The sequence below is a fragment of the Microchirus variegatus genome (genome assembly GCF_963457635.1).
Source record: "Microchirus variegatus genome assembly, chromosome: 20".
In the NCBI taxonomy this organism is placed as follows: Eukaryota; Metazoa; Chordata; class Actinopteri; order Pleuronectiformes; family Soleidae; genus Microchirus; species Microchirus variegatus.
Genome location: NC_139821.1, coordinates 7,568,355 through 7,585,199, shown reverse-complemented (window position 1 = coordinate 7,585,199; position 16,845 = coordinate 7,568,355). Strand labels below are relative to the sequence as shown.

General features: G+C 39.1%; 1 protein-coding gene across 2 annotated transcripts in view; it reads right to left on the bottom strand.

Moving 5' to 3' along the window:
* Nucleotides 1-16,845, bottom strand: part of chchd3a (coiled-coil-helix-coiled-coil-helix domain containing 3a) — a 67,452-nt gene that overhangs the window by 37,645 nt on the left and 12,962 nt on the right. For both annotated transcript variants that reach the window (XM_083907022.1, XM_083907023.1), the window contains exon 5: nucleotides 9,114-9,294. In XM_083907022.1, coding sequence (XP_083763148.1) covers nucleotides 9,114-9,294 — 181 coding nt within the window. The remainder of the gene's footprint in view (nucleotides 1-9,113; nucleotides 9,295-16,845) is intronic.

The following is a 16,845-nucleotide window of genomic DNA, read 5'->3' as shown; positions in this document are numbered from 1 at the left end:
ACTGCATTAAATAGAAATTCCTTCTCAGTTATACCACAGGCTGCAAAGACCAATAACACCACTGTAAAAAGTATTACCAGGGAATTGTGAAAGTGCTAACCCAATGGAGAGATTTGAGAAAATTCAAGGACACAGGGTATCAACATCAATATACAGCAATACCAGAAAGGTATTAAACACTACTGGGCTGCAACAAATGACCATTTTCATAATCAGTTCATTTGTTGATTAATTGATCAGTTGTTTGGTCCCTAAAATGTCAGACAATGTTAAAAAATGCTGATTTTTTTCCCCCCAAACATCAAAATGAGGATATTCTCAAATTTCTTGTTTCATCCAGAAATAGCATTTATTTATTTTTAATGATTACTCTGTTAAATGAAGCAAAGGAGCCAGAAATTATTTAAGAAGCTGAAAATCAGATTTGTTTTAATTATAAACACTCAAACCAATTACAAAATCGGTTTATTTAACCTCTCAAAAAAAGTTGCAAACATACTGCGATAACCAGTGTTCCAAATGATGCTTTAACTTTTTAGTTGTAACAAATAATTCAAATTCACAAGTAAACTTTGTTTGTTGTTTGTTTGTTTGAATTTTTCATTGCGTGGCTGGAAGTGGAGTGGGGAGAAAAAAAATCTATTTCAGTTGTGTAACGAACTGGATAATTACTTGTTTACACAAGTCAAATCGATGCCTTGCTCAGACAAAAAGGTGAAAAAAATTAAACACAGAACAATATGAAAATGTTAACAACAAATCAGGACGAATACAGTCATTCAAACACAGCCCAGGGAAGCTCAGGCACTGAACTGACTGAACAAACTCTCTTGTCAGAAAGACACTTCCATGACACTAGTATCCATCCATCAATCCAAGTGCTAGCGTTTCCCGGGCCTGAACCACTGGGAGCTCCCGGTGCCAATTAGCTTTCAGGGTGAGGGCCCGGCACAGAGTGGCATCTGCAGGCCCTGCCAATTACAGCCCACCCTCCCGTCTAACGCCAACGCTGCCCCAGTGTGTGGGCACCACAGTCTGGCCAGGGGTGAGGTATGGCCACCAATATATAAAGGAAAATTTAATGAACATCCTCCAGGACAAAAGGAGAATTACAATAAGATAGAAGACAGGAAGATAGACAGAGGAAAAACAGTGAAGAAATACAACTATGAACAGAGCACTGTCAGTAGGAAAAACTTTAAAAGGCAGTAGAGCAGACAGAGTATCGGCTCATTTATGTTGACCTCTTACAGGACACAAGCATTGAATCAAACTATATCCATGAAGCCAAGCAGACAAACACATGCTTCTATCTCTAAAGGTTTTTCCAAAAAAGAACTTTTAGAAAATGTTAAGCATGGTAAAACAACTGATTTTTGTGTTTTTAGCTGAGGCTTCATCAATTCTCAATTCCATTCAATCTAAAAAAACACCTAAATACTGCTCTGGACACACCTGTCATTCATGGTACCCCAGCATTTTCATTTAATAACTCTCAAAACTTTTAGAAATGACGACGCAGTAACCTGCTTTCACTTCGCCTCATCGTCAGTCTATTAAAACAAATCTATATTCTTATTTATCACCATTGTTGATTCTCGTTAGTAATATTTTGCAAAAACCAAGCAAACCACTGAAGAGGAACGAGTCGACGTCAATGTTTTTAGGCTTTTAGTGAGGATGCAGTTGAACTTCTGAAAGCTGGACACAGATCATTTTATTGTGGAAAAGCCATTTCCTACGTTTTTAACACCTTGTTAGAGAAATAACATGTTCACAGGGGCTGATATAATTAAAATCTCAAAGCCATTACTTTTTTTTTTTAAACAGCTTAATACCTGAGTAAAGAGTTTTCAAGTGCTGCAAGCAATTACATATCTGACAGGAAACTGGCCAAGATGCGGCTGACTGCCAATGCAATGCCAGTGTGTGCCCTGACAAATTGTAAGTTGAAAAATGGTGCTCTTAAAACAAACTAGAGCAACAATTTAATTCCGCTTCAGACACGCTGCAAGTATTCCGCCTAATCTTGGGGTCTAAATCCACCCTGTGATTTTTTTTTGTTGCCACATCACCCTAACCCGGGTGTTAATCCATCCGCAGGGTGAAAGCACAAGAAAAATCACTTTTAAATCCATATTAATCAAACACACAGACAGCTCTCCTGAATCCAGTTACATCAAGCCCTGCAGTGGTTACTCTTACAACAGCTCAGGGAACTGTAGGCAGAGATAGGATGCAATTTGTCCTTGGCTTGCTGAGCAAATCCAAAATATATGTAAATCAGAATGTACCACAAACTCCCTTTATCTCATTCAAAAGTAAAAGAAATGAGGACCTTTTCTTCCCCCCAATCTTCCTTATATTCTGTGATGCAAAGAGAAATGTAATAATTTAGAAAGGGGAAAAAAAAGAATCTTTTCTTTTTATATATATATGTATCTATATATATATATATATATATATATATATATAAATACCACCAACAGGCACCAATTCAAAACCCAGCAAGTCTCCTTTAATACCTTGGAAATTAAATTGTCAGCCCATTATCAGCCAGGTCCAGTCATCTGTATCTAAAATGCAACCATGCACAACTGAAGTATACAAGATTCCAACCCACCCACCCCGCCAAAAAAGCACAAAAAAAGCTAAATATATGCTGGAGACTGCAGTTTTTTGAGGGGCAGCAGGGAGGCAGGAGATGAGTGCCATGGTGAGCAGAGGCGTTTAGGGCTTGTTGCATTAAAAATGTTAAGCTTTAGCCAAAGCCATTTTCAAGCCAGTTAACAGAGGGAGTAGGAAGTGATTTTCTTTGGGAGCTGTGACATGGATGGACATGGTTTTTTTGTCTGTATGGGTGTGTATATAGGGAGCAAACAAACATCCTCGGTATGCTGCATTATGCTTATGCAATGAAAGCAGAGAGGCATGGTACAGCACATTAGTGACTAGTATTTGTGCGGTGTGTGTGTGTGTGTGTGTGTGTGTGTGTGCGAGCGTGTTTAATTGTAAGAGAAAGAGATAAAGACAAGACAAGACAAAACAAGCAACAAAATTACTATTTTCCACTGCTTTTGTGATGTTGAACAAAACTGAGACACTGACAACTCCATGGACTAACAAAGCCCCAAAAAAAGCTAAAATCCAGTATTACAAAAATGTCAATCCGACGGTGTTAACTCAATTTAATGGTCATTGTGACTGTACAAGTGAAAAGTATTAGGTTATACGTGTGTTTGTATTAGCTTTTCCACATCATCTGTATAAATAAGTGGAAAAATCACATCATATTAATCCAATAGAAACCATTTCTGTATAACTCAGTTCAGTAAATTAGATTTAATTATCTTTTTAATGCAAAACCTTTTAAGACCAACTCGTTGTTCCCAACATCCTTATCTGTGGAGATAGTTGCACATTTTCCATTACCCGCAATGTTTAAGATAATATTTAACTCTAACTCTGAGTAGTGTACCTAAATTAGCCAAAATATTCCCAACGCTGTTTTAAAATCCAGAGCAGTCTATATTAAGAAGGAAACAGATCCAGATGTTATCTGCCTTGTGAACTACTGCTACTTTATACTTTGTACATTGGCTTTAAAATTGAGCATAAACACCACACTTTTAAATGCACTAAATGACTGTTGGTCTGTGTGACACTTTTTATTAACCTAATTATTGTATGGCATATGTAATCTGAAAAGAAGCTGAAATGAAAGCAACTTTGGGAAAAAAGGCTAAGAGGATCGGTCACTTCATCAGGAAATGAGCCAAAGCTCATGATCTTTGTTATTGTTTTGACAAAGAGAAAGCAAACATTGCATACTGTACATTTACGATCTCATGTTTAAAAAAGAAAAAGTAAGTGTAAGATCCGAGTGTTTTGGACCAGTTTGGCAACAGTGGACAAAACCATTGCCGCCAGGTAAAACCCACCCAGACCACTGTTTGGAGCCAGGGAAAGATTGATGACTCTGGGTTTGATTGAAAAGTCTGCCTCAGGGTTAGAGCCTGTGTCTAGGTGAGACGCTGTGGCCAGTGATTGATTGGCCACTGGACCAGTTTGGCTCCGCAGGGAGCAGTGTTGCTGAAAATCAAAAGAGAGGATGGCGGAAGTCTATGATTTCATTAAAACACAGATGTGGGTCCTGACAGATGGATGCAGAGTGTGAATAACAGAGTCGCGTGACCAGTTCATGCGACGCGCTCGTATATCTTTGTCAAAACTCCTCATTCGTTAGTACATATGGACAAGATTATATTTGTACAGCTCAGAAAGAGACACGGCATTTATCTTTGTCTCCCTAATTGATGCCATTGTGAATCTATTGCACTAATTGATCTGTTATCTAATTAAGGGTTGATTTGAGTGTAATAACTCAAAAGCGTCCACTAAATTAAGCCACTTTGACCACATAAAGCCACCGGCAGTGAGTCCTGACTGCTCAATAAAACATATTTGTCAAATAATCCTGACATTAGAAGATGCACAGTTTTATCACACATGCAATAAATAAACTTGAATTTGACAAGCTTTTTATTTATGGCTGCTGTGTCATTAAACACACCTTTCCAAAATCTATGGTTAATTTAACTTTTAATATTGCAATTTCCAACAGATCTCATTTTAATATTATTAAACATAAAAACAGAATACAAAAAGGTGAAATATTAAATATACAGCAGTGCGCTTAAGTAGCGTAAACACCCATTGTGCACAGGTGTTTCGTTTTCCTTTCCTGTGGTTCCCCCCTGAGTGGCAGAACATGTGTGAACACTGACATTGAACACGTTACCCTCAGACAAACAGAACCCCAGGACCACAACAACAACGACGACGACAATGACAACACAAAGCTGTGCCTGTCTACACTGCTGTGAAGTTTCAATTACTGGTGCACTTGCTGGCTGCCTACTGCCCTTCATCCTGACATGAGAGGGAGTGACTGCTGTTGGAAAAGCCTGAATGACAAGCAGTCCCACTACTATGGTAAGACCATAGACCATGTTTAAATAGTCCAGGTTTACAAGACACCAAAGAGGAAGTGAAAATACGGCCAGCAGGTGGTGTCTCCACTGGTTGCCAAAAAGATTCTGGTTGGAAAGGAAGACTATGAGGGGGGAGAAAAGGCTGGATCTCATCTCAATTGCTACTTTTGGATCTTCTCCAAAAGAAAATGCCTTTAATAATCTTTCCATTTTGAGGAAAGTAGATGATAAAGTATGGCACGTGAGTGGACACCACTGTGATTGACAGCTGGTATCGTCCAAAAGAGGCCTGTTGCAGGGGACATCTTTGAACATCTGGTTGCAAAAGGTAAACATGGTACAGGCCAAAACACGATTCTGAAGGCTTGAAAACCAATTCAAATGTTTTTTTTTGTTTGCTTTACTAAAAATACAGTGTAAACAGTTGATAAACAAATGTATAGTATGAGTATGGTATAGTATATAACTGTTAAAACTAAGAATAGATGTGAAAAACACTTGGCTTCATTTAGAGGTTGGCAAGCAGCCGGGAAAGATTAAATACAACAGTCAGGCTAATATAAGCCAAATGAATATGAGCACAAAGAATATAAACACGTGGTGAACAGTGGACTTTTAACTTAGGCTTGACAGGAGTGATGACAGGAGAGAAAATCACTTAATTCCTCTTTATTTTAGCAAGGTTTTATATAATTGAATTTATGACACATTATTGTTAATAGTAATTGCAGCTAATATAATTAAAAGGTGATTTCATTTGAGCTTCCTATTAAGTTAGTTTTATTCTGACTGAACCGAGACATAATAAGAGCCACGGCGTCTAAATCGATGAAATCTAAACGATACCGAACTCTGGTCCAACCCCGTGACTTGGGGCTATTCTGCAGAATGGGTGTCACTGTAATTGGTGCCGCTATGGTTGTGAAGGTTATGGTCATTATAGGGGAGCGTGGGGAGGCATAACTGCTCACAGCATCACTTTCATTGTGTGTGAAGTAGAGGAGGGAATGTATGGGGGTGGGGGGGAGCTGCTGCTGCTGCTGCTGCTCACCGTGACCTGTATCTTAATGAGGGGGACAAATCAATATTGCGACGGGGCAAATAACACGAGAACTACAGCTGCCGTAGACAAATGTTTTTTCAGTGGAAAGGAACGTGAGCTCAGGACACGCTACATTTAAAAAAAAACAAAAAAAAAACAATTGGATGAGATTCAATGAAGCAAAAGTGTCATGTAAATCTAACTAAAAGCTTATCGTTTATTTTATAGATATAGAAATCGAGTCCTTTAAGGCCCACATATGTTACAGATTCAACTCTGTAGTTACGGAGGAAAGTAAAGGTGAAGACACCCTCTTTTCTGCGTGTTTATTCTGTCTTATATTAAACCGAAGAAAAAGAAGCAGAATGATTGTGGACAGATGTGACCGTTTACCCGTAGTCGCTGCTCTCCTGACTTCTTCGTTTTTTCCCACAAAACAGAATAAAGACAATGTAATTTCACACTAAAACTGCCAGGGGCTGAAATAAAACCAGTGATTTTATAAACACTCTTTTTTTGAGGGGGGTGAACATGTCAAAGCAAAGAAAATCATAGACATTTTTCAAAAGAATCAACTCTTTTTTTTATATGTAAACTGCAACGTTATGTGACGTTTTTACAGCACTAAAACACAACACCTTTATGTGTGCTAAATATTGTGGCCAAGCCAGAGCAATGAGACTAAGTCGAATAATCCGAGACAAAGTCACAGCGTAATGACCTGATCCATAGCTCAAGGGCATAACAGTGCAGCATATAGGATAATACGTGAGGGTGTTAACAGGTTGACGAGGAAAGGGGTCTGAACAAATCACCTCTGAAAGCTTTATCAGCCACCAGATTATGTGCTTAGTACAGCAAACCGCAATCTCTCCCCGGAGCTCACTCACGATCAACTTATTGACTTAGCCCAGCAATCAGAACCAATTTCACCTTCCAATTACTGCTCCTTACAGGCTTTACAACAATGTAAAGTTAATTTATTGGCCAAGAAAAGGGGGGTTTTGTATTTGAAGAGAGGGGTTAAAACACGTGAATACTTATATGTACATAGTTGAAGTTGAATATCTCAGAAGTTAGGTCTGTTGTAGTCTTCTTTTTGAGGAAGTGAAGTAGCGAACAATCCTGGAGTTTGACAAACACAGAGTGAAATGACAATGGGTGGGAGATGCCCTGGGAGAGAAGCTGTTTTAAGAAAAAAAAAAAACTATTTCCAGTTGAAAAGAACAGCGGCTGTCGTAGAGCGTCTGACTTGACAATTACAAGAGTGGTAAAAGCGGCACTGTGCCTCCACTGATAACCCGTCGGATTCCATTAAAACTCTAGCACTCCAAAAGAATGCTCAAACGGAGGAAATTATCATACGCACACCCACACACACACATACACTTAAACAGCGAAAAACCCCTCTGACAGTGACTCCTTTGCTGCAATATGCATTCTTTAAGAAGGAGAAGACAAACTGGCTGGAGAACAGACACAAAAGAGTGAATTAAATAGTATGAGTAACCAGACAAAAAGAAGGCAGCATGACTCATACAAAATGCAGAGCCACTGCAGGAGCTTGTTAACTGTAGTTTCAAAAGTCTGCTAATGTCCCGAGGTTAGCCCGTGGGCTACAAGCAAGAAGCTTCAGAGCAGAGGAAGAAAAAATTATCTTAAGTAGGGAGAATTTGTACTTCAGGAAGATGCAGGCAATGACATGCATGAGGAGTCTCTTCTGTGAGTTTAGTTCAGTTCAGACCCACCACCATCATCATCACCACCACCTGTTTACACTCGTGCCCTTTCTCCCCCTCATTCGTCCTGTTGCTTCCCTTAAGAAAAACAAAATTAAATAACGGAAAAAAAACCTGTGACTGACACATTTTTCTTCGCAGACGCTGAAGGGGAAAAAGCACATCACATCATGTGTCTCCCTCCCTCACTGCGTTTTTTCCCCCTCTTTTCTTTTGATTTGATTGCCGTTCCAAATGAGGGATCACTCATATACTTGTCCTGCGGTGTGAAATCGCGTCAACAGTCGTCTCTCTCTTTCTCCCTCTCTCTCACTTCAAAATGATTCATTTTTCTATTACGGCGATGAGCATGTGAAATGAGCTATATAATCAATAGCATAGGTTTGTAAACAGCAGCCACACTCCAGGGAAAATGTGTTTTGTTTTGGGGTTTTTTATGAAAACAATGTGCCGCCTGTGTGTGTGTGGTAAGAAACGCTCATCTGACAATGTTTACAAGGGCAATTTAAAGAAAATAAAGACGCAGGCTGCCCACAATAAAGGTAGCCTTCATAATACGGCAGGATAAACAGACAGAGGACAAATATATCAAACACATTTAAGACGAGCAAAGAGAGGTTTACACACTATGTGTTGAATAAAATGAACTGTTGCTCTAAACTGAGTTTGTGTGTGTGTGTGTGTGTATTCCCGTGGCGAGCCAGTTGCAGGAATCTGCTGCTCCGACACTCATTGCTCTGACATTTGTCACTTTTTCCAGGCATGACCTGTCGATTACAGCGAATGGGTTCACCTCTGTGTGCAATTGAATTGGAATGTGTGAATGTAAAAATGTGACCTTTGATCATATGAAGATGGCACACGTCAGTGAGCTCGCAGGTGCAATGTTAAGCATCTGCCTGGCATATAGTGCGCCATGTAAGAGCAATGTCGTCATGACCATTGAAAAATCATTATTTCTCCATCACCTTATTGGAACACATAGAAAACACATTTTCAGAAGAAAAATATGCCTCTACAGGTAATCGTGTCAAGTATTTAGTGTGGCCTACCCTTACACTTGAACAATAGCATGAACTTGGCTCTCTCAAAACTGGAGTGGAACCCTGTAAACCTGTGTTTGTCCTTCTATTTCAAGTGCTAAAAAGCTGTACCAGGTTTATTCAAGACACCAACTTCCACTCAGAACATACTCATACAAACGCCTCAAAACAACAAAGCTAGTGGTGCCCTAACACTTTCATCGCAGGACTGTGCTTGAATCAAAATGGTAGGAAACTGTTCAAATGTTATATAAGGTTTCACACAGCAGCGGAAGTCAGTCATACGTGAACTTACAAAGAGCTGAGCACGGCGCCTCTCATCCTCAGTGGTGATCCTCTCCCGTATGACGGCCTGCTGAAGGTTCTCCTGAGCAAAGGCGCGCTCCACAGACAGGATCTTGGAGATTTCGTTCTGGACCTGGGACTGCGCATCAGTGTTGGCCTCTTGTGCTGCCCGGGCCCTCTCCTTCTCCAACCTGCAATGGTTTACACAATCGATACATTTTTTCACCTCATTTCAAGGAGATAGAAGAGCAGAAGTGTGTAAAAAGAAATTCACCTCATAGGACAGGATTGCAGTATACACTACTCTCCCTTACAGCCATCTCGAATTCATTTATCACTGTCTTTTCAGATTTTAGAAACAAAGAGTGAACTAATCAGCATCTACTGCCCGAGTATTACACATTTGATCTCGGAAACTTGAAAAATGTTCACTAAAAAGTCTAAACAAGCTATTTATCTGAGGTTTAATATAATGATTATGTGTTTCATGTAGATCAGCTAAGGAAAATTTTAAATAATAAAAATCAGATAATGGCCAAAACATCTGCACCATATATCAGCCATTTATTTGGTTAACGTCACTATGCAGGTTCACGATCCATGCTGCGCTGGTGCACACCAGAATCCGAAAGAATTAAAAGGTCACAAAAGCAATTATAGTGCTAATGAAGAAAAGACATAGGCCGATATACTTGTGTATTGATTTTCAATGCTAACGCCAGATTCATCCATTCATGCCACTGCTGTTCCACAGCTTGCAAAGAGGGGGCACCAGTGAAAAGCAATATTCAAACACAAAGTTGAATTTCAACTGTCAAACTATGTTTCACTGTGATTAAAATATCTGACAGACAAAATAGCTCAGTATTATTTCCAAATAATTAAGCATGAAATGCAATTTGACTTTTCAATATGTGAAACACAATCAAAACAACTGCCATTGATTTTTTTTTATATAAAGCAGAGCCATCGACGGAGGCATATGTGCGATCTCGGCAGACACAAAACCACCATTTGAACCCTGTCAATGGGTTTTCTCATCGTTGCCTGGCAACACAGTCCCTCCTCAGTGACTGTGCTTGATTGGAGACAGGGAGAAAACGTCCCTGAAAGTCTTCCTCTCTGAGGCATCAAACATTTGTCGCAAGGTAACATAAACACAGAGCAGACGGCCCGAGTGCCTGACGGAATTGCAGCAGACGAAACAAATATGGGGCACGGATCTTAATAAACCCCAGCACAACAATAAAATGCTTTTACCTGAAAGGCAAAAGATTGCCTGAAAGCATCCTCTGATTGCTGACTGGAAGCATTTCAAAGATACTGGATAAAAAAAGTGTAATACAAAATTCCAACACATTCAATAGAGTCATCTATGATCTGGTTAAAATTATCAATTTGAATGTCTTTAGTGAAATCGCTGTTTTTAAATAGTAGTAGTTCAGAATGTCACTTTTTTTTTAGTATAATACACTGATCTGACATCTGTTATCCAACTTCAAAGATCTTATTTATTCTCCTCACTCACGTGTGAACCTATCCAAAGATTATACACTGATGAATGATGATGATGGACGGACTAAGTAACCGATCGCTGACTCACGCTTTATGGCTCTCAGCTGACGACAGGCAAGTTAAATGAAAATATGTCTCATGCCTTTAAGCTGACATTTGCCCCGCAACACCACTAAATGTCAGAGAGCAGTGGAGAGCGAGATGAGAGGGGAAAAAGACAAAAAAAAAAAGGGGGAGAAGGAAAGGAGTGAGGGTGAGAAGAAGCGACATGACATGTTTGGCCCTGAGGAAGTGAAGCAAAGAGGGAGTGAGGCAGAGGAGTGGGAGAAAGAGATGGAGGGAGGCGAAGAGAGACCAGCCATGTCCAGTCTCACAGTCCACTGGGCTGCGCACGTCAGCACACTCCATCCATCATCTGGATCCAACTCACACACACACGCCAACTCGTACAGGGAGCCTCCTAATGGCCTTTTACATTCACCATTTCCCCACCATCCATGCCTCCCTGCCTTCAAAGCTAATGCAACCTATGCTAACTTTAGCCAAAAGCTTTGGCTTTAACTATGACTACGACAGAAACGGAAGAAACGGCATTCAGAGTAAATAGAAAATGACTGGGCTATCACGTGCACCAGCAAACAACAAAACATTCATTCTCCATTTATCATTTTTGGACAGTTCAGTTCTTTGTCCTGCTATGAGAAACTTGGCTTGCCAACAGTGCACATTGTATAGATATAAAACAATGGCAACATGCATACATTACAACAATATCACTGATCACAATAATAAGATCATTAAAAGAGTTTATGTAGGCATAGACACTTTAAATTATATTTTTGTATTATCGCACGCAGTATGTTAAATTTAAATTATCTCTAATTTGAAGAAAACAAACTTAACTAAACGAACAAAAAACACCATAGTTACAAAATGAAGTAACAGGCCATAGTATAACCCTAGTCCAGAATAAACCAGGGGTTAAAGCGGCCTATGCTAGATTAAACCCCGGGGTATAAATTAGCCTAGGCCAGACTATACCCCTCTAGGCCAGGCTATACCACTCTAGCCCAGGATATACCCCTCAAGGCCAGAATACACCTCTCTAGGCCAGACTATACCCTTCTAGGCCAGCATAAACCCCTCTAGGTCACAGAAATGTAAGAGTAAAGAGGTATTGATTGTAAAAAAAAAAAAAAAAAAATTAAAAGTCAGAAAAGAAGAAACTTAATTTTAAAATACAAGCCAACAATCCACCATATCAATATCACCCTAAGAAAAATGTGAAATGTAAAAATCTAAAGTTGATGACTTCTAATGTCCTACATTTGGTTAGGTTGCTGATGAAAAAAGCTCATTTCAAGAAGATGTTTTGTTTTTCGGCTAAAATATAGATTATTCCAGTGTGAATGCATGTTAAAAAACGCATTCTATAAATTGGCATAGAACAACAATAAAAAATAGAACCATTGAATTGCAGCCTTTGTGATTTGCTAATTGGATTGCTTGTAATTGCAAATGGTCTGCCGAAAAAAACTTACAAATGATTATCTATCACAGTCTTCTTATGGCATTTTGACAAATTAAGAAATAAGGAAAATAACCAAAACGTCCGATTATAAAAGAGAGGTTACAAAAAAAGAAACTTGGACAGTGAAACAAATTAGGACATAGCCAGCCTAGCAAAAAAGAGTACTGATTTCTTCACAAGTGCTAACTCAAGCAAAGACTGCTATCACTAGCTATATGCTATCTTTCTGCTTCACCTTTATTGCTTTCCAGTCATTATTGCCCCGTCCCAGGGATATTGAACGCATTTTTCATTCGACTGTAGAAGATTGGCACTGGGTAGAAGAAGAGGGGGGGGGGGGGGGGGGGCTTTGAGACAGAATGGTTGAGTCAGACAGAGTGAGAAAAAAAGAAAAGACAGCACCTGAGTCTTTACGGGAAAGAAAGAAAGAAAAATATTTCTGGTGTTTTAGAGACAGAGGATAATCTTTGCCCGGTAACCCGTGTTTTGACAGCTCAGAGGATACTGGAGTAGTGAAAACAAGAAAAGAACGGCAGAACCAGTGATGTATTGTGAATTTAAGAGGAGTCGAGTGCTAGTGGGTTGGACAGCACTGACCCTTTTTGGAGAAGTAACTCACGGTTTTCGGGAAATGACCTTGAAGAGGAAAATCTGGGAATACTTGAGACGAGTTGTGAAATTGACAGATCAGAAGTGAGTCACGCACTTGATATGAAACATTTAAAAGGTGAAGTTTGGGTGACAATTGTTCAAAATAAGCTGTACACACACACACACACGCGCCAAGTCATGTTTGGGCTAGAGCTGAAACAATTGCTCGAATAATCGATTACTAAAGTCGATAATCACTTTTTTCATTATAAAAACGAGATTTCTGATGGTTTTAGCTTCTTAAATGTGGATATTTTCTTTGTTTCTTTGCTCCAGATAACAAAGTAATCATTAAAATTCAATCATTTTGGTTTATGATCAAAACAAAGACATTCAAGAACATTTCCAGGTTTGACAAACACTGATCAACACTTTTTAACGTCGTTTAACATTTTATGGTTCAACGATTACTCGATTAATCGTGAAAATAACAGACCAGATTAATCGATTATGAAAATGATCGTTAGCTGCAACAATATTTTGGAAGCTTCATAGTTCATAAATGGTCGAAAATGACTGATATATATATAAATATATAGACATGTACATATATAGACTTATACATATATATATAAATACATATACACACATATATACGTAAATACAGTATATACATATACACATATATATATAGGTATATATATATACATACATTACACACACATATATACACATATGTGTATATATATGTACACACACACTACATGTGTAAAGACCAAATGACAAAATACAGATTTAAGTCACGTCTCGTTTCTCTTCCCCTTTTACGTATCCATCAGTTTTCTTCCCCCCTGCGCCTCTCCTTTCAGCACTTCACTCATTAATGCTTCCAGTTGTCTACCTGTCATCTACAAGATATGTCTCAATAGCAGTCTGCCCAGCAGGTTGATTCTGACAGACCTGCAATAGCAGCACAAGCTCAGCCCAAGTGCCTTGACACAAAGGCATTTAAAGGCCCAATGCAATATTGATGTTAGAAATAATGTGGCTGAATGTTGGCTATGAATATTTTATGGAGCTGTGCACTTTCCCTGACACACACACGCTTGCACGTAAAAACACATACAAACAACTGTGTGTTGTGGCTTTTTGATATCCCGGTACACAAAGTTCAAATTAAATCTGTGGGCATACAAAGGTGCAGTGCAGTCGGGAGATACATTTTTTTTTTTTTTTTAAAGGAGTCGTCACATTTGAGATGAGAGACATTTTGTACCTTTGTATCCGTAGCTTTACACTCTGTAGAGATAACTGCGCGACAAAAAAGTAAACAGCGGCAAACAAAGAGAAGTGGATATTCATTGTCACTTTCTTGTCTGTTGTTGTCTCTTCAAATATAAGACTAAACACTGAGTTCTGACGCCCTCAGTCTACTTGGAAATTAAAGTCAGTTCAGACGCCATGTTGTGCAGTTACTCGCGCGTCTTATAAACTACAGTTAACAATTCCCATTCACTGATCATGGCTGCACTTTTACAACAATGTGTTGATGTTGGAAGTTCCTATGGCAAAGGTGTCTTTTCATTTTTACAGAAGAGAGTCAGTGTTAATGCCAGGTCATTTGCATTTGTGCCACTGTGGTTTTTATGCTATATGATCTTTGGTGATGCGTGTAGGTTCTAAAGGTGTTTTGGGGTGATTATGATAGTTACTAAGGTGGTAGAGAAAGAGATTCCAGAGATAATGACATTATCGTATTATTGCAACTGTTAATTATGATTACTCAATGACTCAATTAATGAATTTGACTTGTACATGCATTTCATTTAGCGGTTTTTCATTTTGATAATCGAGGAATCGGTTTGAGCGTTTTTTTAATCAATAATTAAAACAAGCTTTCTCATTTTTCAGCTTCTTAAATGTGAATATTTTCTGGTTTCTTTGCTCCATTTGACAAATTAATCATTAAAACAGAATAATTTTGGATTGTGGACAACATAAGACATGAATAGAACATCATCATCATGTCAGATTGACATTTTTCAACATTTTCTGACATTTACGGACCAAAAACTTAATTAAGCAGAAAATAATCGACAGATTAATCAATTATGAAAATAATCGTGAGTTGCAGCCCTGATTTCAAATAAAAAGAATAATTCTTGCATGATAGTTATTTCTGATCTGCTGCCTATAAATGACACATTTATTGAAAAGTATTTAGAGCGTTGTTACTATTATGACTTTCACTATTATTAGGTTTACCATGAATATTGTCATTTACATAATAATAAAAAAATCTGGTTATTCTGGATGTAAAGGGGCTGCCAAGTTGCTCAGGTGTTCTTTGTTTTCAATGCAGTCAAGAGCTGCGAGAAAATGTGATCACAGATGAGTAATGCACGGCAATCGTCACAGCCATACACAAACAATCTCAGCTAAATCAGGTTACACTCCGGGAACTTTCTTATGACAAGCTCAACTTTCTAGTCTTTGACTGTGTGAGCAAACACAGTGATAAAATATTTGAATAAACAAGGTTTAAGAATCTGCATTTGATCCGGGAGCAGCGTTATTAAACAGGCTGGGGAGGTAGAAAGAAGCTCTCGGAGAAGGTCAATTTTCTCACTGAAAAGTCTGATATGCAATTACAATCACACAAGCTGGATGGATACGTGCTGAAATAATGGGCATGTGTTGCACAATAATGACTGATCTTTGAGTCTGAGGCTGCGAGGACACTTTAACAATGTGGCTCGAAAAATAGACTGGGGAAATAGAAAAAGGAAATGGAAGGAGATAAACAGGAAATATGAAGGAACAGACAGGTAAGAAAATGAGAGAAGAAGGGGATGGAAAAGGTGGAGAAATATCTGTGACAATCCCAAAAGAAGAAGTGGATCGAGACACGGGATGAGTGAGGCAGAGTGAGGAGAGACAGAATGCTGTGTGTTGAGTTCTCGTCCTCTCCCTCCCCTCATCCTTCCTTCTCTCTCATCCTTTCCTCGGAGTCGTTCTGCTCTGCTGCCACACAGAGACGCGGCAGAGGCAAATCTGCTCCCCGCAGCCGCTCCTTGCTACAAATGAGTTTAGGGCTGTACCCAAATGAACTCTTCACAGAACCCTTACTTCATTCCTAGCAGAGCAAAACATGCAAAGCCAGACCTCTGGAGTTCATTTATGGCCTTGCAGCCAAACAGGAGAAGTACTGCCTAATCTAAACACCCACTGTTGCTCACAATTCCCCAGATCTGGCTACCCCTGCACAGCAATACAGTACAGGGTTACAAAGTCAACAATGTAATCACAGAGTTCACCCCCCTCCATGTCTCCTGGTCCTCATTTCCTACTAGAGCGCTATTGTCTAATAAAGGAATAAATGCCCAAAAGTACCCTAAAACTGCAGTCATCGACGAATCCCCTTTTCGTAAAACTGAATTTATTCATTTAATCCGGCAATTACATAAATAAAGAAATCAGTGCTCTTCCTCAAGGAGGTTTAATAACCAACAACAAAGCAGGAGTGGTTTGTTTTTAGTTAAACATGATTCATTTTGTGTAGCTTCTCAATAACCTAGAGGGCTCACATATTCTTCCATTGCTGTGCTTTCAAGCTGTGCGGCAGTTTCACCGCAGGATTCCAAACTACGTGTAGCCTTGTAAGCCGAGTTGTAACGCACCTAAACACAAAACATATTTGATGTCTTTTACTTTAATTTTGCCCCCGCAAATGTTGCCGTTCCCCGAGTGTAGAGAGTATTCCAGCCACGGCGAAGGCCAAAAATCCTTCCAGTGCCTTGTTTGCCTTCAACAACCAGAGAAACTGTGTAATTTAATTAAGGCTGGAGAACTTTGATAAGACACAGAGGGTATGTGTCCCTCTCATCTATTTCAATTAAAAGACAGCAGCAGTGACCCTTATCTTTCAAAACCCAATGAAAAGAAAAGTTAAACCGTGGGCAGTATGGAAGCAATTTTTTAAAACATTTTTTTACAACTGAAGCATAGATAGAAGTGTGTCAGCATAAATAAAACCCCACTTTGTGCCAAATCAGAAAACAGTACATAATACAGTCCAGGTTTATGGGGTAAAATGATGGAGTTG